We start from the raw sequence: 23,628 nt of genomic DNA, 5'->3' as shown, positions 1-23,628 counted from the left end.
CCGCCGTGGTCTGTGATTTTCAGGTGTGGTGGCCTGAGGAACTCATTGTAGCACATTTTTGGATGCAAAGTATCTCCCTTTTTCCTCCACTTTGGATATCCTACATCAAAGCACATCATACATTCACTTATAAAGAGAGATAAATCCATGAGGTCACAAATGAGACTGAGAGCCAAAGGGATATAGAGGAAAAGAAACAGGGATGAGGATTATGAGGAAGGTGGTTACTAAAAAGCTGGCAGCAGTGAATTATGTGGTAGATCATGATAATATTTGTATAAGAGAAGCCTGAGAAGGGAACCAGTAGTCATCAGTATATGGGAAGCGAGAAGGGTGCTGCAAGCCTTCCAAAAAGACCCTTCCCGTGTCCTGACTTTCCGTTTCCCTATTTTCTCATCAACATCAGAGAGTAGTTCAGCATGCTCTCTAAAGACAAATCCTCTTTCTTTCCACACCACACCACATACACGCAACACACACACCATTTCCCCCCCAAAATTATATTCAAAATAGCTACACAACGCAATGCCTCGGAGTCCCTGCCTGAGGGGTGGATCACATATTCCTCCAGAGAGGACTTCTCTTTTGGTTTCCGACTTGAGAGGCGTCTTGATAACTCCTCAGGCATTTTTTCAACTATTTCTGCAACATTCGCGGTCTTCGTTCCAATTTCCGTTTTGTGAAGCACCATATCTCCTCCTCTAAACCTCACCTTCTCTTCCTCATCGAAACACAGGTCTCGGGGGCTACTGACAGTAATCTCTACTCTGTTCCATCCTACTATCTCTATCCTAAATTTCAATCCAAAGCTGGATGTTGCGTCTACGTGCGCAACAGCATGACATGCTCCCGTGCCCACAACCTTGACTCTTCTGAATTTTCCACCATCTAGCCAAGAATTAATTGCCACTTTATTACTAAATACGTCTGTGCTGTTTCTCTCACCTAACTCTACTAACTATATAAAATTCTTTAACTATTTGAACTCTACAGTGGAGCACATCTTGACTCACTTTCCCTTCGTTGAAATACCCATCTTAGGAGATTTCAATGTTGAGCTCCAGCTTTGGCTTTCATCCTTTTTCACTGACCAGGTGGTGAACAAGCCTACAGCTTTGCTCTCCTCAACGATCCAGAGCAGTTGGTTCAGTTCTCTATACGTGTTCCCGACCGCCTTGGAGATACGCCCAACATTCTAGACCTTTTCTTAACCTCTAATCCTTCAGCTTACTTTAACAAACTGTTCTCTCCATTGGGCCTCTCCGATCACAATTTTTCTTTCTGCATTCTGACCTATCGCAGCTGTACAGCCTGTGGATCCACCGAAGAGGAGGTGCTTCTGGTATTTTGCTTCAGCTCGGTGGGAGGGCCTGAGGTTGCACTTTTCCGATTTCTCGTGGAATTGTTACTGCTTCCAGGGGACAGACTTCTCTGTGTGTGCCCAGCACATCACTGAGGTGATTGTCTCTGGAATGACGACACATTCCACATACTTTCTCTACTCCTCATGCTGAAGAGTCTTGGTTCAATCAATCACGCTCCTTTTCGTGATATTAGAGTTACAGAGGCAGCTCACAAAAGATACCAGAGTCTTCGTAATCCAGCTAATCACGATCTTTACATTTCCGCCCGGAATTGTGCCAAATCTATTCTCCGACTTTCCAAAAACTCTTTCATAAATAGAAAGTGCCGCAACCTTGCTTTTTTCTAATTCTTACAGAGACTTATGGCACCTAGCCAAAATATCTCCTTCAATTTAACTTCTTCATCTTTCCCTCCTCCCCTAAACCCTGACGGCAGCACCGCCGTCTCATCTACCTCTAAGGCTGAACTCTTCGCTCAGACTTTCTGTAACAACTCCACTCTGGACGATTCTGGACATATTCCTCCTACTCATCCCCCTCTGACTTCTTTATGCCTGTTATTAAGATTCTTAAGAATTATGTTTTTTATGCTTTCTCTGGCCTCAATTCTCAGAAAGCTTATGGGCCCGATGGCGTGCCTCCTATTGTGCTTAAAAACTGTGCTTCCGTGCTGCCACTCTTTCGCCTCTGCCTTTCAACATCTACCTTTCCTTCCTGCTGAAAGTATGCCTACATACAGCCTGCGCCTAAGAAGGGTAACCGTTCGAATCCTTCAAGCTACCGTCCTCTAGCTTTACTTTCCTGTCTTTCTAAAGTTTTTGAATCAATCCATAACCGGAAGATACTTAATCAGTTATCCACTTCTGACATTCTTTCTGATCGCCAGTATGGGTTCTACAAGGAGTGTTTTACTGGTGATCTCCTTGCCTTCCTAACTGACTCTTGATCATTCTCTCTTAGCCGTTTCGGTGAAACTTTCGCTGTTGTGCTAGACATCAAAAGCCTTTGACAGGGTCTGGCACAAGTCTTTGCTCGTTATTCCTTTCTGCCCGATCTATCTCTGCTGTAGTAAACGGTCACTGTTCTTCCCCTAAACCTATCAACAGTGGTGTCCCGCAGAGCTCTGTCATATCTCTCACTCTCTTTTTGTTGTTCATTGATGATTTTCTTTCCAAAACGAACTGTCCTATCCATTCTTACGTCGATGACTCTACTCTGTATTACTTAACTTTCTTTGATAGAAGACCCACCCATCAGGAACTATTCGATTCTAGGCTGGAGGCCGCAAAACGCTTAACCCCTCTGATCTTACTATCATTTGTGATTGGGGCAAGAAAAGCTTGGTGTTCTTCAACGCCTCAAAAACTCAATTTCTCCTCCTATCCACTAGACATAATTTTATAAACACCTATCCTCTATTCTTCGACAACACCCAGTTGTCACCTTCTATTACAGTGAACATCCTCGGTCTGTCCTTAACTCAAAATCTCAACTGGAAAATACGTATCTCTTCTCTTACTAAATCAGCTTCTTCGAGGTTGGGCGTTCTGTATTCTCTCCGCCAGTTTTTTCCCCCTTCCAGATGCTATCCATATACAGGGGCCTTGTCTGCCCTTGGATAGAGTATGCATCTGATGTGTCCGGGGGGCTCCACTCACAAAACTCTTTTGGACAGAGAAGAGTCAAAGGCTCTTCGTGTCATCAACTGCCTTCATAATACTGACAGTCTTCTACCTTTTAAATTGCACTGCCATGTTGTATCTCTTTCTATCTTATATCGATATTTTCATGATGACTGCTCTCCTGAACTTGCTAACTTCATGCCCCCCCCCCTCCCCTCCTCCTCCTACGGCCCCGCTGCACTCGACTTTCTACTCTAGCTCATCCCTATACTATCCAAACCCCTCATGCAAGAGTTAACCAGCATCTTCATTCTTTCATCCCTTACACTGGTAAACTCTGAAACAGTCTTCCTTCGCCTGTATTTCCTCTTGCCTATGACTTGACCTCTTTCAAGAGGAGTGTATCAAGACACCTCTCCACCCGAAATTGAATTTTCTTTTGGCCACTCTTCACTTTCTTCTTCTGTGGGAGCAGTGATTAGCGAACTTTTTTTCAACACTTTCTTTATGTTGCCCTTGAGCTGCTTCCTTAGCTGTAAAAAAAAGGGGTTGTAATCCTACTTGCAGTAAAAACCCTAAATAAAGACTTTTTACAGTAAGGGAGGCAGCGTAAGGGCAAAAAAATATAAACAACAAAAAGGCGAGCTAAACGCTGCTCTGAACAAAAGAAAAAAGAACGAGAGGCCAGAACAGAGGTCAAATTCCTCTTCAATGTGTTCAAGTCATAGGCAAGAGAAAAGACATAAGGAGGAAGGCCATTCCAGAGTTTTCAAGCAGAAGGGATAAAAGAATGAAGATGCTGGTTAACTCTTGCATAAGGGAGTTCTATAGAATGGGGATGAGCAAGAGTAGAACTATAATTCACCTGCACCAGTAAGGCCCCTCAAGAGAGCCTACCGCCGCTACAGGCAGCAACTAATATATATATATATATATATATATATATATATATATATATATATATATAGAGAGAGAGAGAGAGAGAGAGAGAGAGAGAGAGAGAGAGAGAGAGAGAGATTAAGATATACATACAGTGTAATGGACGGCGGACGCTTTTGATATTGCGGCGCCCTTGTCATTAAGCCACGAATTTTGGAAAATCAACCGCTTTGGTGCGAATCGCAATAACTCCCTTATTTCTGGGGCTACAGAAATGTTTTTGTTATCAATCGACGGCAAAATGAAAGGTCTATATTTTCGAATTAGCGACCGTGCTCAAAAACCGACTCGAAAGGGTACAACATCCGAGTAAAATTGCAAACAACGGCTCTGAAAAATAACTATTTTTGAGTTCCCAACCTTGAAACCCACTCATTTTTTGAGAACTTCAAAAATAATATTTACCAAATACTTTAGCCCTACCAATGTGCTTTCCAATATGATGCATAACATTTCCCTACTCCCAGTAGTTTCGTCACTAGAGCTCGAAACGTAAACCCTTTTGAAAGAGATTTTTATGAACTCCAGACACTTTGCCGTTTTTGTCTAGTGTGGCATTGCTATTGCCTCTAAAAGGCTGTAATTTGGCATGTAGCCCCTCTTGGCAATGTAGTATGACCAGCTCGAAGGAATTTTTCATAGCCCGATTTCAAGTTTGTCGTCGAGCCGTCACAAAATAGCCTGTTTTTCGGCCCTTTTGCCGCGATTTGGACACGTCCTAGGGTTTTGTTTGTATTTTTTATTTATTTATTTAGTCCTTTCCATTTTTTTCTAATTATTAATCTGTATTTATAGAGCTTTAATTTGCCACCAAGCACGCCTTCCTAGGTTCAGTAGGTTTTGCTCGAGCTTGACCAGAAATCGCGGCGAAAATTCACCGAATCTGACTCATTTCACGCGCCGCGACGAAAAACCTTCCTGACGCCACAACAATTAATATATCTGCATACAAATTCATATATGAACACTTCAATATGTTGACTATCTTGTAATCAAATCGTTTTAAGATATCTATATATAAAAAGCTACATTTTTATATATAATCATTTCACTATATAGCTCAACCTATATTGAGCCTTATTATACATATTTTTTGAATTTTTTTTATTTAGTATTCAACCCTATTTTTCCCATCTATGAATAATACATTTAATTTGCTTTCTTTTCATACCAAATATATATATATATATATATATATATATATATATATATATATATATATATATATATATATATATATATATATATATATATATATATATATATATATATCTCTCTCTCTCTCTCTCTCTCTCTCTCTCTCTCTCTCTCTCTCTCTCTCTTTTTTACAGCTAAGGAGACAGTTCAAGGGCGTAAATGAAAAAAAAAAAAAAAAAAGCCCGCTACTCACTGCTACCGAACAGAGGTCAAAGGAGTTTCCAAAACGAGAGGTCAGTTTTGGGAGGAGAGGTGTCCTGATACCCTCCTCTTGAAAGAGTTCAAGTCGTAGGCAGGAGGCGTGAGGGATGAAGGAGTGAAGATGCTGGTTGACTCTTACATAAGGGGTTTGGATAGTATAGGCATGAGCATGAGTAGAAAGTCGTGTACAGCGGGGCCGCGGGAGGAGGGGAGGCATGCAGTTAACAAGTTCAGAAGATCAGTCAGCATGAAAATATCGATTGAAGATAGAAAGAGAGGCAACATGGCGGCGGAATTTGAGAGGTAAAAGACTGTCAGTGTGAGGAGGAGAGCTGATGAGACGAAGAGCCTTTGACTCCACTCTGTCAAGGAGAGCTGTGTGAGTGGAGCCCCCCCCACACATTAGATGCATACTCCATACGAGGGCGGACAAGGCCCCTGTAAATGGATAGCAACTGTGCGGGGGAGAAGAACTGGCGGAGACGGTACAGAACGCTCAGCCTCGAGGAAGCTGATTTAGTAAGAGATGAGATATGAAGTTTCCAGTTGAGATTTTGAGTTAAGGATAGACCGAAGATGTTTAGTGTTGAGGAAGGTGATAGCTGTGTGTAGTCAAAGAATAGTGGATAGTTGTTTGGAAGATTGTGTCGAGTAGATAGGTGGAGAAACTGTGTTTTTGAGGCGTTGTGTGTGTGTGTGTGTGTGTGTGTGTGTGTGTGTGTGTGTGTGTGTGTGTGTGTGTGTGTGTGTGTGTGTGTGTACACACATATATACATACATATTTGGTATCAAAAGAAAGCAATTTAAATGTATTATTCATAAATGGGAAGAAATAGGATTGAATACTAAATAAAATAAAAAAGATAACATGAATAATAAGACTTGATATAGGTTGATTTATATAGTGAAATGATTATATATAAAAAAAGTAGCTTTTTTTATAGATATCTTAAAATTGCTTTAATACAAGATAGTCAACATATTGAAGTGTTCATATATGAATTTGTATGCAGATATATTAATTGTTGTGGCGTCAGGAAGGTTTTTCGTCGCGGCGCGTGAAATGAATCAGATTCGGCGAATTTTCGTCTCGAGTTTTGGTCAAGCTCGAGCAGAAACTACTGAAGCTAGGAAGGCGTGCTTAGTGGCAAATAAAAGCTCTATTTATACAGATTAATAATCAGAAAACAAATTGAAAAGCACTAGATAAATAAAAAAGTTATAAGCAAAAAACTAGGACGTGTCCAAATCGCGGCAAAAGGGCCGAAAAACAGGCTATTTTGTGACGGCTCGACGACAAACTTGGAATCGTGCTATCACAAACTCCTTTGAGCTGGTCAAACTACATTGCCAAGAGGGGCTACATGCCAAATTACAGCCTTCTAGAGGCAATAGCAATGCCACACAAGAAAAAACGGAAAAGTGTCTCGAGTTCGTCAAAATCTTTTTCAAAAGTGTTTATGTTTCGAGCTCTAGCGACGAAATTACTGGGAGTTGGGAAATGTTATGCATCATATTGGAAAGCACTGGTAGGGCTAAAGTATTTGTTAAATAAGTTTACTAACTAAAAAAATGAGTGGGTTTCAAGATTGGGAACTCAAATTTTTTTTTTTTTATCCTTTCGAGTCGGTTTCTGAGCCCAGTCGCTTATTAAACAATATAGCCCTTTTATTTTGCCGTCGATTGATACCAAAAACATTTTTGTAGACCCAGAAATAAGAGAGTTATGGCGATTCGCACCAAAGCGGTTGATTTTCCAAAATTCGCCGCTTAATGACAGGGCTGGGGCAAGTTTCCGGTCCATAGTGTAGGGCTCACTGATTTTTTTTCTCTCTCTCTCTCTCTCTCTCTCTCTCTCTCTCTCTCTCTCTCTCTCTCTCTCTCTCTCTCTCTCTCTCTCTCTCTCTCTCTCTCTCTCTCTCTCTCTCTCTCTATATATATATATATATATATGAAAAAAATAAAGTCGGGTTTCATTTCGAGAATCGTAAGCAACCTGAGCTCAGAAGCTCAGAAGCCTGGCCGAAGCTCTCATCTCTGGAACTTGGAACCACAATCTTCAGCCTTCTTGACTTTGCAAAGTTCAGAAGGAGTGAACTGTTTACGTTTCTGGTACCAGAGTCGTGGGGAACAACACAAAACTCGTAGTCATCTCTCTCTGTGGCAGTATCTGCATTGAATCGCCGACGACAATGAGTGTGTAGTGTGGGCAGCACTGGTTAACTGTAGAATCAAGTTTGGCGTAGAACATCTCTTTCTTCAGAGGAGTAGGTATATACATCTCTGGCAGGCATACTGCAGTCCTCTGTTGTTTGGCTTACTCCTATTGATGAATTCATGATGCTGGTGAGGTTGAAGCACACTTTCAGCTTCATATCTCTTATTGAAGTGTATGCCCCTACTGAGATGTGGGAACTTGAAAAGAAGGTGTTCTATGCCAAGCACGTCTCTAAAGGGAACCAGTGTCCCCCGCGCGACACACCCATTGTGTTGACGACTTCAGTGCATCGACTGACACAGAGAGAGTTGGCTCTGGCACAAGAATGTAAACATATCTTTCCTGCTGAACTTTGCAAAGTCAAGAATCTGGAACCAGGTCTGGCGAAATCGTTGGAAGTCGTGGTGTTAGCTGCATGAGGAGGCGAAGCCTCTGAGACTGACGTTCTCCTTGGCAGAAACCAAGGTCCAGTGGTTTGGAGGCTTGCTGGATGACACAGTTCAGTCTGTTCATGCGTTTGCGTGTGGTGAGGATGTCGGGATCACCAAAAAAATCGCATACCTGGATAGCTTAGTACATAAAAATGGTTGGTCTTCCTGGGAAGTTACCCGGCGGATTGGCCTGGTCCACAGTGTTATGGACACTCAACACACGTATATGGCATTGTCGATACCTATGCAGGAGGACAAAGATTCGAATCTTCAATTTGCTTATTTTCCCTGCCTTTCTGTATGACTGACACATAACCACTGAATAGCGAGTTGGAGAGGCGTGTCAATGCTTTTGGTACTAAGTGCTTTAGCAGGATCATATGGTATCCCTAGAACGACTCTGTGTCAAACTAGCGACTACGTGATGAAACTGAATCGAGGTATGTTATTGGCCTTGTCCGTGAACGCCACGAGGATGTCGATTGTTTTTATGCGAGACACTAAAACTTTAATAAGTGGAGGAGACCAAGAGGACGCCCACGTAACTCATGTATGGGGCCAGTCGATCGATCCTGCCAAGAAAGACTTGAGATGTTCATGGCAGGTGCGTGGAAATTTGCTCTGAGGGGCCGTCTGGAGTGGAGGCGGTAGATGAATGAGACGACTCGCCCCCGGGCGTGTGCACCCCTTTAGTTAGTTAGTAAAGTACGAATGTGTGACTATGTCTGTTTCAAGCTTAAGTTTATGCTAGCTAGCCTACAGTGTGTATTGGTTATCATGCTTTGCTACGGTTCCAAAAGCCTGGGTTCGAATCTCGGCCAGGAAAGTCAGCGCATAACCCGCTTAAATTTTCACCATCCCTTCCAGGCAGGAAGAAAAATAAGAACATTCGAAAACCTGGGGAATTTTGGGCTGTGGTAACCCGGATGTTGCACTGATCCTGTGTTCCGGGGTAATGGGTCCACGCTCGACTCAAGGATCAATATGACGGAGATGAGCGGAGACGAATATTTTCCAATTTTACCTTTGCGATGCCTACTCTGCCCTACTCAGCTCATTACATTTTATTGTGTGTGTGTGTGTGTGTGTGTATATATATATATATATATATAGATATATCTATATATATATATATATATATATATATATATATATATATATAGATATATAGATATATATATATATATATATATATATATATATATATATATATATATATATACATATATATATATATATATATATATATATATATATATATATATGTAGATAGATAGATATAGATATAGGTAGATAGATATATAGATAGTTATATAGATAGATAGATAGATAGATAGATAGATAGATATAGATAGACAGATAGATAGATAGATAGATACATGGTACAGGTGCATACAAATATATACTGGTTGATGAGGGAAGCGTGAGGAAAGACGAGGAAATTAGGGGAAGCCGAAGAGGAGAGCTGGATGGCGCGCGCGCGCGCACATGTGCATGTGAGGGTATGCGTGTGTGTGTGTGTGTGTGTGTGTGTGTGTGAGTTTGACTGTCGGTGGGACCGTATGTCAGCAATGAGCGGAGCGAGAGTTCCTTGCCATGATCCACACTTCCAAGAGAGGCGTTGGCAGCCGAATGACGACGAGAGAGCTGTGAGCATCTCGTTAGAGCGTGACTGACTTCCGCCGAGCAGCCCAAGTTTGTGTGTCAGTGTCCCGTTGTCATGGGTGCAGTACCGTTGTGTGTGGGGGGGTGGGAGGGAAGAGAGAGAGAGAGAGAGAGAGAGAGAGAATTACATAGAATTACATAGATAACCAGACCACACAGGCCCTAAGGCCCAAACTAGGTGTTCTGTCCTAAACCTAAGTGATAGTTGTTATGCGGCCACCATGACGTTGAAACTGACCTAGTGAACATTGAGATGGAGGAGATAGCGGTCAAGATCATTCCTAAACGATGCAATCGAATTACACTGTACCACTGATGGTGGTAATCTGTTCCAATCTCGAACGACAGCATTAGTGAAGAAGAAATTTGTGCAATCTGAATGAACTATTCTACATTTGAGTTTAGCGCCATTATTTCTCGTTCACGTCGAATCATCCATCACAAGCAGCTTGGTCGGATCGACGTTGGTAAAATCGTTAAGTATTCTAAAGCACTCGATCAGTTTTCCTCTCAGGCGGCGTTTTTCAAGAGAAAACAAGTTTAGATGTGACAGCCTTTCCTCGTGGGGTTTGTTTCATAATGAAGGAATCATCTTGGTTGCTCTACGCTGAACACCTTCTAATTTAGCAATGTCTTTCGCATAGTGGGGAGACCAAAACTGCACGGCATACTCCAAATGAGGTCTGACGAAACTATTATACAAAGGTAGTATAACATCTTTATTCTTGAATGAGAAATTTCTCTTAATCAAACCCATTATCCTGTTTGCTTTTTTTAACGGACTCGTTGCATAGCTGAGAGAGAGAGAGAGAGAGAGAACCTTAGAATATGTATATTAATGTTTGCAATAATAACAAAAAAAAGTTGGTTGTCGGCCTCACCAATTGGTAATGCTAGGATCAATGAACTGCTTTGTGAAAGAATACAAAAAACACCTGTCACAACGCAGCTCTAACCGTATTCAAAGTAGTAGTAGTAGTAGTAATAGAAGTAGTAGTAATAGTAGTAGTAGTAGTAGTAGTAGTAGTAGTAGTAGTAGTAGTAGTAGTAGTAGTTATGGTGATGACATATGTAGTGCTATATTGAAACAGCAATGACGGCCCGAACACACTCACCTCTCAAGCACAGGTTCTCAAAGTAGTCCACGCCATCCTTCTCCAACATGTTCACCGACACGCCCGCCGAGCGACGGTCGTGTTGACTCAGTTGACATTGCAGGGTGACGTAGTTATATTCGGCGCTCCGACACACGAAGCGGCGCTGCAGGGTAAAGGAGGAGTAAGTGTGAATGTGTGAGGCAGTAAAAGTGTGACGAGAGAAAATAATACAGGTCATTTATCTTTATATGCTACCTGATTCTTTACTTTGTCTCACATTCAGTTATTTTTTTCAGACTAAAATATGAACATTATGATTAATTTATATTCTAAATTTAATGCCACGGGGCACTTACATTTTAACACAAATCTTTTGTGAGAATCAACACTAAAATGCTCTCAAAAAACTGGCTTTCAATGCAACACTGAAGGCTACAGAAGTTTCTCGTATTGTACTTGGTGTTTTGCTGAAAATCAAACAAACATTAAAGCGTTTTCTTAGCCCCTGGTCTCTCTCTCTCTCTCTCTCTCTCTCTCTCTCTCTCTCTCTCTCTCTCTCTCTCTCTCTCTCTCTCTCTCTCTCTCTCTCTCTCTCTCTCTCTCTCTCTCTCTCTCTCTCTCTCTCTCTCTCTCTCTCTCTCTCTCTCTCTCTCTCTCTCTCTCTCTCTCGCTCTCTCTCTCTCTCTCTCTCTCTCTCTCTCTCTCTCTCTCTCTCTCTCTCTCTCTCTCTCTCTCTCTCTCTCTCTCTCTCTCTCTCTCTCTCTCTCTCTCTCTCTCTCTCTCTCTTTCATTTATTGTTGTATCTGTTTTATTAACATCACAAAGAGTCATATCCGTAATCAAAACAAGATTAATACTTTGCATGGGACTTAATAAATAAAAAAATGTTATTGATTTATGGTAAAAGATAATTGACCAAAATAAATATATTTCGCTTTTTCGTTGTAACAAATTAGAATGTTTAATCATAAAGAAATATGTATTTTGTATATGATCAATACACAACTAACAATAACTACACTAACTATATATTATTGAATATTACTGAGGCCAGGCCGGCAAGTATTAAATATCACATCCATCGACAATAGCTAGCTAAGAGTTTGTTTACACAAACACTACGCCACGCCCCTCACTTTCAGCAGTTATGCATGGCCATGGGGAAGAACAGTGCCTCCCACTCCTGACGCTCATGAAGTAGAAGTTTGAGTTCCACAGTTTGAGTTCCTTCCCAAGATTCAATCAATCAATCAATGGGGGATACATACGGAGGAGGGAGGGGCATTGCCTGACCTATCCTACAACGCCAAGCCCAGGGGGACCTCCGGGCGCCTCCTTGCAGGTCCCATTCCCGTTCTGACTACCTTATGGTAGTCGAGTTACTCAAACCACGAACTCTGTAGGCGTTCCCCCTTAAGCCCCGTTCACACTGTACCGACTCTGGGCCACAACAACCTAGCGACTTCTGCATTTGACAAGTCGGCTCCCACGCTCCAATAATTTTTTGGCGTCTTAGTGTCAGCTACCATGATTGCCGACTGTCTGGGACATTCGGCCAACTAGTTGGCCGAATGTCTGCGACATGCTGCCAACTAGTCTCAAGACGAGTCTCAACGGTCAATTTTTGAAATGGCGCCACGTCTACGAAAACCACGAATCCGCCGACCGATTGGCCGACAGTCGCAGACGGTCTTGACGACAGTCTTCCAGATTATCTGTCAACTGGCTGGCCGACTAGCTGGCCGACAGTTGCCAAGGAGTTAGTTGGCCGACGGTCTTCCTGACAGTCTTCGCGACTGTCTTGGAGGCAGCCTTGTCGTTCCTTAAAATACGAAATCGCTCTGTATTCGAGAATGAAATATATCGTTCCGTTTTGAACCAATACGGAACGGCATTTGTTCCGTACGGTATTTTGTTATTTGAATGGTCAAACAGATAAAATTCAATATCTTAAAATTGTAGTGAGCGCATTTTTCGGTTAATCACAAAACAAGCCCGTAAAATTTGTCAAAGGTTCGCCCTAAAATACGTGTAAAATACGCGACGTAACTTCCCTCCCCCCTCAATTTTACCTCCACCAGCAGCGTGCTGCGGCTGCCACTCATTGCATGCTCGATAAATTTTAGAGTTGCAACCGTTCCCTTTAATATGGATCCATTCCGTATTGGAGAGTGAGATGTTGCATTACACATTTTTCTGACCTCAGGGTGGCAACCCTAGTTGTGTCATTCAACACAAAAGAGATCGAGGCAAAAGGAGTGCATGCGTACTGTGCGACTCCCAAGTTTGTGCCAGCGAAACGTAACCATGCCCAGTTGTTATTGTGCTTGTGATTGCAAAATAAATATATAAATTTCTTGATGGCGGCAGTGTTAGCCAGTATTTCTGAGCCGACAGTCGTCACGAACGTCCTTCATTAAGCGAATACTGTCATCACGACAGTCCCTCATCATTCGGCACAGACGACTGTGCCGACAGGACACGGTAAAAAAATTGAAAAAATGGCTCCGACAGTCGTCACGACTGTCTCAAGACAAGCCAAAACTGTTGACGACAGTCTTGACGACCGCCCCTGACCTCCTTCAGACCTCAACCGGAAGTGACGGTTGGTCCAGACTCTTGCCTCCACCAGCAGCGTGCTGCGGCTGTCATTCATTGCATGCTCGATAAATTTTAGGGTTGCCACCCGTTCCTTTAAATATGGATGCATTCCGTATTGGAGAGTGAGATGTTGCATTTCACATTTTTCTGACCTCAGGGTGGCAAGCCTAGTTGTGTCATTCAACCCAAGAAAGAAGCAGCAGGAAAGCGTGCGTGCTGTGCGGCTTCCAATTTTGGGACCAGTGAAACGTAACCATGCCCAGAAGTTGTTGTCGTGCTTGTGATTGCAAAATGAAAATATAAATCTCATGATGGCGGCAGTTACCCAATATATCTGAGCCGACAGTCGTCACGAACGTCCTTCATTAGACGAAGACTGTCGTGTCGTCACGATAGTCCCTCATTCTTAAGTAGTCGTCACCGACGACTGTGCCGACAGGAAACGGTAAAAATTTGATAAATGGCCCCGACAGTCGTCACGACTGTCAAAACAAGGCAACACTGTTGACGACAGTCTTGACGACTGTCCCCGACTTCCCTCAGACTTCAACCGGAAATGACGGTTGGACCAGACCCTTGCCGTTTGTTGTCGCGAAAGTTTAGCATGTGATACTTTTTAGCGTTAACCCGCATGACCCCACACTCCCCTCCCGACGTCCGCTCAGCATTCGACGACCGTTTCTAGGCCTCTTTCAAGACGTGCACGACCCTTTCACATCAACACCCCAGATCTCGTGTACCCTAGAGTCGTGGGAAGTCGTGGCCCAAAGTCGGCACAGTGTGAACGGGGCTTTAATGATTATTTCTGGGTAGAATTCAGTGATAGTTGGCAAGGCTGTCGCCAAGACAATCGGGAAGACCGTCGACCAACTCCTTGGCAACTGTTGGCCAGCTGGTCTGCCAATCCGTTCACAGACAGTCTTGCTGAGAGTCGTCGACAGTCTTCAAGACTGTATACACATATACAGAGAGAGAGAGAGAGAGAGAGAGAGAATGTGCAGGAAAGGGTGAGCCACTTATACCAGCTGCACCTGCCACCTCGCCGCGCAGAGGCGCACACCAGAGCTGTCCTGTCATGGCGGCGCCCTCCGCCCTGGTCACGCCTAGCTCCCACACATTGCACCACTAACGCCAGTTTAAACAAACATTTGTGCGTTGGTAGAATAGATTTCTGACCTTGGACGAGTTCCCAGACAAACGAAGTGTTGAGGGGTGTGGGGCTCAGAGATTCAAAGTGAATGCCCACAAGTGGGTTTGTGCGGTGAGGGATAGTGACAGAGGGGACTGGAAGAAAGTCGTGCAATTATGAGTTTGACACGGACACGTCTGTGTATGTAACATATATGATATACAAAGTAGTCTTGTTCAAGGTCCAGGATATAATGTGTATAATACTAATTGTTAAATAAGTTGAAGGGTAGTTGAGCGAAGGGTCGGTTTTCAAATAGGAGGTACTCACTTTACTTCCTTTAATCTGGAAAATACCCTAGAAAAAGTTCAGGGTTTAGTATATATATATATATATATATATATATATATATATATATATATATATAAGAGAGAGAGAGAGAGAGAGAGAGAGAGAGAAATTCACTCGACTCTTGTTTTTCTTCTTTCAAATAAAAAAGAAGCCCCTCTTTACCTCATTGAGACACGCGGCCATGCAATACTCCTTGGACGATACGAAGATCTGGGCGTCGTTGTGGTCTTTTAACTCTTTGTTCGGAACTCTCTCGAAGGTCCAAGGCCTGTTGCACACCTTGTCTGAAAGGGAGAAAGCGGCGCAGTCAGCTACAGTGTTTATCATTTCTTGTAGTGCAGGAGTCCCTTGTAACAGCAAAAACCTTTTGATATTACATATGATTAAGGAGGAATTACAGGACTCCAGACTTGAGGCTGCAGAACGCTTAACCTCAGTCCTTGCTATCATTTCCGATTGGAGTAAAAGGAACCTTGTGTCCTTCAATGCCTCAGAAACCCAATTTCTCCACCTATCAACTCGACACAACCTTCCAAACACCTATCCCCTATTCTTAACAACACTCAGCTGTCACCTTCTTCAACACTAAACATCCTCGGTCTATCCTTAACTCAAAATCTTAACTGGAAACTTCACATTTCCTCTTTCACTAAATCAGCTTCCTGGAGGTTGGGCGTTCTGTATCGTCTCCGCCAGTTCTTCTCCCCCGCATAGTTGCTATCCATATACAGGGGCCTTGTCCGCCCTCGTATGGAGTATGCATCTCACGTGTGTGGGGGCTCCACTCACACACCTCTCCTGGACAGAGTTTTTTTTTTTTTTTTTTTTACAGCAAAGGAGACAGCACAAGGGCACAAAAAAGAGGGAACAACAATAAAAAAAAAGCCAGCTACTTGCTGCTCCTCTAAAGAATCCGAAGAGGTGGCCGAAAGAGAAGTCAATTACGTGAGAAGAGGTGTCCTGGATACCTTCCTCTTAAATGAGTTCAAGTCGTCGGCAGGAGGAAATACAGATGAAGGAAGATCGTCTCAGAGATTACCAGCGTGAGGGATGAAAGAGTGAAGATTCTGGTTAACTCGTGCGTAAGGAATTTGAACAGTAAAGGGATGAGCTTGAGCAAAAAGTCGTGTGCAGCGGGGCCGCATGAAGGGGGGAGGAATGCAGTTAGCTCCTCCTCCTCTTACGAATAGTCATCTACCTCTTAAATTCCGCCACCAAGTTGCCTCTTTTTCTATCTTCTATCGAAATTTTCACGCTGACTTCTCTTCTGAACTTGCTAACTGCATGCCTCCTCCCCTCCTGCGGCCTCGCCGCACACGACTTTCTGCTCCAAATCCCTTACGCACGATTTAACCAGCATTTTCACTCTTTCATCCCTCACGTTGGTAAACTCTGGAACAATCCTCCTTCATCTGTAGTTCCTCCTGCCTACGACTTGAACTCTTTCAAGAGGAGGGTATCAGGACACCTCTCCTCCCGAAATTGACCTATCTTTCGGCCACTCCTCTTGATTCTTGTGGGAACAGTGAGTAGCTGGCTTTTTTTTCATTATTGTTTCCGTTTTGTTGCCCTTGAACTGTTTCCTCTACTGTAAAAAAAATAAACACAGCGTTAAAAATTTTCACCACCACTACCACCAGTATTACTATTCACCAATATTTGCGTTAGTCAAGTTGCACTAGACTTTTCTCACACTCATAGTCATGCTCTCTAACTACATTTTTTCTAGAGTTAACCTGTACTTTCATTCTTTCATCCCATCCCTTTGTAAACCCTACTGTTGAGTTCATCGTAGTTTGGAGGGAACTCCCATGCAACAGCTCATTTCTTTCCCTTTGGATGATTCTCCATGTTCCCTTTCATGAATAGTCTTTCTTAAATCTTCCACAATTCATGACTGTTACAGTTTATTTCATCTCTCCTTTCTTCGTTTGTCGGTAACATATAGAAAGGAACGAAAAAGTAATATGATAAGTGTGAAATTAATTGAAGGATAGGACGGGGCAGAGGAGTATAATTGAATGAAGGGTATAAGGGCGGTGACATCAAAGGGAGGAAAGTGGTGATGTAATGAGGGCTTAAAAGGAATATGATGGAATTGCGGAGGGTTTACGATAAGGACATTTGGAGAGGAAAATAGGATGAAGATAGTGAAGTGAAGATTGAATGAAAATGGGAAAGAGAAATACAATGGGAAGGGATTATGATAATAGGATGGGGACTTCGGAAAGGCATGGTATGAGTGTGGAGAAAAAGGACAGGAGAATGAAAGGGAAAGGAGAATAAGATAAGGGTTTGGAAAGGGGGAAGACGGGTGAGAAGGGAAGGGGAGTAGGAGCTGAAAGAGAAGAAACATGTATGATCTAGGAGGAGAGATAAAATGAGGACAGGAAAGAAATATAGTGGAAAACAGACTTCGGGGGAGTGCGGAATGGGCTGAAAAACAGAATGGGGAGTTTAGAATTCAGATGAAACAAGAACGGAAAGGGATGCAAAGAGAATGATGGTAAGGATAGCAAAAGGATGTGACGGTAAAGAGGACAGGAAGGATAAAGGAGAGGTGAAAATGAAAAATCGATGAGATATAAGACATGATATGAGAGAAAAAGTTGATCCTTCTTCCAGTAAATACACGAGGAGCTTAGGATAGTTTTACTTACTCACTTTTCGCAAAACACTTGGTCATTGAAGGAGATAAAAGACCGTATAATTTACATTCGGGAGAGTGAGAATAAAGAATGAAAAAAAGAAGAGCTCTAAGTCTCTAACCATACAAGAACAGACGAAAAAGAAGCAACGAACTTAAAATAAAGACATGAAAAAGATGATAGAAACAACAAATCAACCTTTTTTTTATTTTACATTTGGCCTACAGCATCAGTAGCCTTGTTAATGGTGTATAGACAATTGTCTTTTCATAGTGGTACCATTGTTGCTTAGCTCTTGCTGCCTCTTGAGTACCACTTAATCATCTCTCGAGAATAAAGCAATGTCTAGGTTGATGGGTAATCATCAGAACAGCATGTGGGTAATCTTAGGCCAACTGGCGATGACTGGAAAGTGTCGGCTTGTAGAGGTGGGCAGGATTTGAACTAGGCTCCTCAGGACACCGCGCCAGCACGCAAACCACTCAACCACCGTATCCCCAGTGATATAGATATAGTATAGACAATATTAAATTACAAAAGGGAAGGAGGACCATTGTAAAGATCCTCTTTCTAACCCTCAGCTCAACTGAATTGAAATGACAGGATAGAAAAGGGACGGGATAGACAGGGATGGGAGGAAACACACAAGGTAAGAAGGGATAGCTGTTGTTCCCAGTGTCTGACGTGACGAGAAAAAGTGTTTAGCTAATCGATTTAGTCATCAGCCGAACTCCTTTCATTCTCTCCTCCTCTTTCTCCTCCCCCCTACTTTCTTCCGATAGTCATCAGCCGCACTCCTTTCATTTTCTTCTTTATCTCCTTCTCTTCATTTTATCTCGATACTCTTCTCTTTCTACTTCTCTTTTTTTTCTCGACAGCCATCCTTCAAACGCATTTTACTCCCTCTTCATCCTTCTTTTGCTAATCATCATCAACTGTCGACTGTGACGGAAAACTGATTTTTTTTTTAGAATGGATAAGAGAACACATACTCGTTAAATATATTCCAATAGAGATGAATATTATAAGTGAACTTTGGCTAGTCGTATAATACACAACTAGGTGTATAGACAAAGTTTGTGATTAGCAACGCAGGAACTGCTGGAAAGTTAGAGTAGGCAAAGAAACAGGTAAGGAAATTAAATTAAGACGATGAAATAAAACCTTCGCCATAGAAGAATGGAGTTCATAAATATTAAGGGAAGTTCGTGACTCGTTACCGTGCGGGCGAGGTGTCTTGCAGAAACCGGGTTCAAGTCCCACCTACTGCTAAAAACTGACAATTTTCAGCTATCGCTGAGTGGCCTAAGACTACCCACGTTCTGTCTGGTATTGCCTATTAACTCGGACTCAAGATGGAATATCTAATGCGGATAAAAAAAAATGAGCTACGGGGGCAGCATGAGCCAAGCAAGATGGCGCTACTGTGAAACACTTGCCTTCCCAATTTTGGGTTGGGACTGACAAGCAGGCCCCATCAAGAAAGCCTACTTGTGCTCTTAGATAGGATAACTGCTACAACTAGTAGTAGTAGTAGCACTATTACTACTACCTACTACTGATACTACTACTATTACTACAACTACAACTATCTCTACTATTACTACTACTACTACTACTACTACTTCTACTACTACTACTACTACTACTCTATGCAAATAACTCGAATGAAAAGGGAAGTAATTTTGTCACCATTATAAAACTATTACCAGTTACACATCATCATCGTTGTTACCGCCACTATCACTATCCCCATATTAGCTGGATGGTAGGCATAACATGTACACCGAAACAAAAGACTTACGATAAAGACAGCAATGGGGAGAAGATGAAGGAATAATGCGAAAGGAGTGTTGTCATCTGCTTGGGAATATGCTGTGACAGGTGTTGCAAACGGTATAGAAGAGGGCTGTGTTAAGAGTGTTGCGAGCTGCTATGGAATGCTATGATAGGAGTGTTGCGAACTGCTTGGGAAGGTTGTGATAAAGGTGTTGCGAGCAGCTTGAGAATTTGGTGAGTATAGCAAGGTGGAAGGAAAAATGAAAAGACGAAATAAAAAAAGGATGGAGTGAAGTGCAAGTGAAGAAATGAAAGCGAATGTGAGGTCACATTGTACAGCGATTGCCTGTCTGTCTGTCCGTCTCTTTGAGGAAGTTGGTATTCATCTCTCTCTCTCTCTCTCTCTCTCTCTCTCTCTCTCTCTCTCTCTCTCTCTCTCTCTCTCTCTCTCTCTCTCTCTCTCTCTCTCTCTCTCTCTCTCTCTCTCTCTCTCTCTCTCTCTCTCTCTCTCTCTCTCTCTCTCTCTCTCTCTCTCTCTCTCTCTCTCTCTCTCTCTCTCTCTCTCTCTCTCTCTCTCTCTCTCTCTCTCTCTCTCTCTCTCTCTCTCTCTCTCTCTCTCTCTCTCTCTCTCTCTCTCTCTCTCCACACACACACACACACACACACACACACACACACACATACACGAGTCGCTGCCCTGCCTGGCATTGCCCGGCGCTGTTTGTGTGTGTCTCTAGCGTTTACCCTCGGCTGTTTAGAGAGCCTGGCCGGGAAGGTTGGAAAGGAAAGGGAGTGGGGTCTGAATGGACAAACGCGTCAGTCAGGGATCTAAAGACTGCAGCAACGGCTGAGCCGCCACGTCAGCAAACGGAGAGACGTGTTGCACCGGGGAAAGAAAGGAGCATAAGCTGTTATTAGTGGAAGAACAGAAGGAGGCGAGGAGAGTCGAACTCTTGCCTCCTGTGAATCAAAGTACTGAATCTCACAGAGAAAACTGTTTCAAAGATAACTCAAGAGAGGAGAAATGGTTAAATATAAAAGATAGTTATGCCTTAGTCTTTACCATTCAGAGTATAGAGAAATAAAACGGAGGAGGGTATTAGATACAGCCATGCTTTCTAACGATTTACAGTACAAAGGAACAAAGAGTGCGGGGCAAAGGCTGTCATACTTGTGGAGGCATAGGGGGAAGGGTAAAGGCTGTTATATTAGAGAAAGCAGAGATGTACCGGGTAATTCTGTTTTATTAGAGGAAACAGAAGGAAGGAAAAAATACCTGTTTTAGAGGAGGTTAAGCAAATATTCCTTATGATTAACAGGAGGGAGGAATACAGTGTAAGAGACAAAAGGCTGTGTTATTAGAGGCAGCCAAGCTCTTGTTCCTTACTATTCACACTCACAGTAAAGAATATCCGAAAGGAAAAGAGCAGCCAAGCCTTTGTTTCCTCCGATGCACAGTAGGGAGAATTCGATTAGAGAATTAGAATTAGAGGGTAGGCGGTGGCCGAAGTGGTAGCATACTGGGCCCACATTCACCGCGTGATGGACGACGCGGGTTCGAATCCCCACGCTACCACTCGGATTTTTCAGTCACCGCCGAGTGGCTTAAAACTACCCACATGCTGTCCTGAAGACCACCCATCAACCCGGACTCTAGAGGAAGCCGTCCAAGCGAATCAAGAACGAGTTCCGGGGGGCAGCATGAGCCAATGCAAGATGGCGCCACTATAAGCACTCGCCTGCGCCAGAACGGGCTGGGCCGACCATCAGGCCCCACCTGGAAGATGCCTACCGGCGCAACAGGCAGCGACGTAAAAAAAAAAAAAAAAAAAAAAAAAAATATGAACGAGCTATGGTTGTAGTATTAAAGTCAGTCCAACTCTCCTTTCTTCTTTTCCAAGATAAGGAAGGCAGACCAAGTACTAAATAAAGTAAAGTTGGGAGCATGCGTTATAGCTGCTCGTGGCGGGCGGCGGTGCTCATCTCCGTCTCGTTGAGCCCTTTTAGCCTACGGTGGGAGAGAACAATTCACCCGACACAAGGCCAGTGTAACATTCGGGTTACCACAATTTACATTCCCCAGGTTTACCCAGGTACCCATTTCTCGAACATCCCGAAAAGAGGATGAACAGATTGGTGGGCTGCACGCCTTCTGCCCAGGGTGGGATTCGAACCCAGGTTCGTTGATTCGTAATCAGGAACGCTAACCACTGCGCCGCGGAGACGAAATAAACAAGAAAAATAAAAAGGTCGCGACACTGTTCCAGTCATATCATGAATAAATTGTCAACAAAGAATGATCCAATTAAGGCCAAAAGGTGTCAGTGTGAAAGAGTTTAGTCCTAGGAAGGAATAGATCCAGCACTTGGAAGTCTGTACCAGAGTTCACCAGAGAAAGGGTTCAAATTATTAAAGACTCATTAACTCGCTATTTTTAGAGAACGTATAGTGCCAGAAAATACATGCAAGTCGTATGTATTAGTTCAAAGTTTACATATTAACCCAGCAACCTTCCTTCCCCAGTTAAATCCCGTTCTCATATACTAACATAATTAATTACATATGATTCCTTTTTTTCTCTCCTTCTCTTTCCCCAAAATTGAGTGGAAAAGCTTGAGATTACACTTATCTAGTAACTCGTAACCTTCCTGTAGATACCAACTCCCTCCTTGTACCCATTCACCCCCGCTGTCTAGACAATTACATTCCAGAATTCTTTCATTGTGCAGTCTTTCTTAATATTAATTTCATTAGTCCATTTGTTTTCATCTAAGTTACAAAAATTTTGCTCACCAGAAAACTAGTAAACGTTTATTAATACCCCCTCTCCGAGCCTTAAATATAAGATTAACAGCTTATATAACAAACCGTTGTAACACAGTTTTCCTCTTTCACAGTCACGCATCAAGACACTCGCTGTTATTAAGACGCTCAGCGTGCTGCCCTTGGTCTAGTCCCGCCTTTCCTCTCAACCGGGTAAGACCTTATTCTTTAATTTCCTGTTATCACCCAAAACCCCTTGTAGTAATCTAATTATTTAAGTAGAGCTAATCTACTTATTTAAGTTAGCATTCCCACTTACACCTTACGCTGAACTATCACCAGTTCCATCCTTTCTCTCATCCTAAGTCCCATCTCGTCTCTCAGTCAGACTTGTCTTGTCTCGTCCGCCGCGCACACACACACACACACACACACACACACACACACACACACACACACACACACACACACACACATCTTTACACCTGCTCTCATTAGTTATAAACAGTGATACCCGAAATTTGATGCATATACGCTCCCGAAAAAAATATCTCCCCCGACATTTTTTTTCGATTATTAGTGATCATTGCCTAGGTAATATCCCAATGTTAAAATGTAGTGTTACTGTAGTATTTCAATTATGTTTCACTGGAATAAGTGGACACAACAGTCTGTAATTCTTTGTCATTTATTGATTGTATCCAATGAATTCAGTCTTTAGTAAGTTGCAACGTAGTAATTCTTCAAGTAAACATCTAAGTATTGTATTAAATCATGTCTTTACTTCAATACCCCTTTTCCTCCAGTGTGTAATAACATGGGTAATAGGAAGACAGTGTGTTGTTATTACTTATTCAAGTCCTCCCGTTATACGCTCTCGCTACCATCATACTACCTAATTCATTAGTAGCATTCTTTGTGTGTGTGTGTGTGTGTGTGTGTGTGTGTGTGTGTGTTTTGACTAACTGGAGGCACCCAATATGTTTATCTCTCATCTTCTCGTAAGATTTTTTTTTTTCGATTTGATCAATAATTCTATAATTTTTGAACTCTAATCGGTAATGGTGTATCGACTTTAGAATGGCGTTACAATGGCACAATTAATTAGTCGGTAGCTAATTGGCGCTGCATGGATGAAAAAGAAGAATCACACCCTCACTTCAGGTATCCCTTTCATACATAAGGTACATACTCACTATGTACTTTCGCCTCTTCAATACTTATTACTCAGAGCTCCTATAGCCACTCGATCTCTTTGCTTCCTTATTATACTTTCCCTAACTCTCATCCTCTCCCTTATCGACTGTCTTTTCCTATTATTAAAAATATCCGTCGCACTGTTTCCTCCCTTGCTATCTTACGGATCTCAGTGGTGCATTGGTTAGCGTGTCTAACTATGAATCCGCGGGACTGGGTTCGACTCTCCGGCCTCGGCAGTCGGCGTCCAGCCCACCCAGCTGACCATCCTTCCTTTCAGGATGGTCGATAACTAGGTACATGGGAAAGCTTTGGAAAGGTAAACTTTCGTAAACCGGATGTTGCACTGGACCGGTGTCCCGGGTTAATGGGTTCTCGTCCACCACTGACTCAAGGGCTAATGGAACGAAAGAGATGAGTATCGTG

At 42.7% G+C, this 23,628-nt stretch overlaps 1 protein-coding gene across 1 annotated transcript in view; it reads right to left on the bottom strand.

Annotated features, from left to right (window-relative positions):
• The window catches only part of LOC127007561 (uncharacterized), a 113,429-nt gene that overhangs the window by 52,180 nt on the left and 37,621 nt on the right, over window positions 1-23,628 (bottom strand). The window contains exons 4-5 of the mRNA XM_050878735.1: window positions 14,978-15,099; window positions 10,753-10,897 (exon numbers count right to left, since the gene is read on the bottom strand). Of these exons, the coding sequence (XP_050734692.1) occupies window positions 10,753-10,897; window positions 14,978-15,099 (267 nt within the window). The remainder of the gene's footprint in view (window positions 1-10,752; window positions 10,898-14,977; window positions 15,100-23,628) is intronic.

The sequence above is a fragment of the Eriocheir sinensis genome, chromosome 3 (assembly GCF_024679095.1).
Source record: "Eriocheir sinensis breed Jianghai 21 chromosome 3, ASM2467909v1, whole genome shotgun sequence".
Classification (NCBI taxonomy): Eukaryota; Metazoa; Arthropoda; class Malacostraca; order Decapoda; family Varunidae; genus Eriocheir; species Eriocheir sinensis.
The sequence above is the reverse complement of the archived record's forward strand: the minus strand, read 5'-3'. Positions and strand labels throughout refer to the sequence as shown.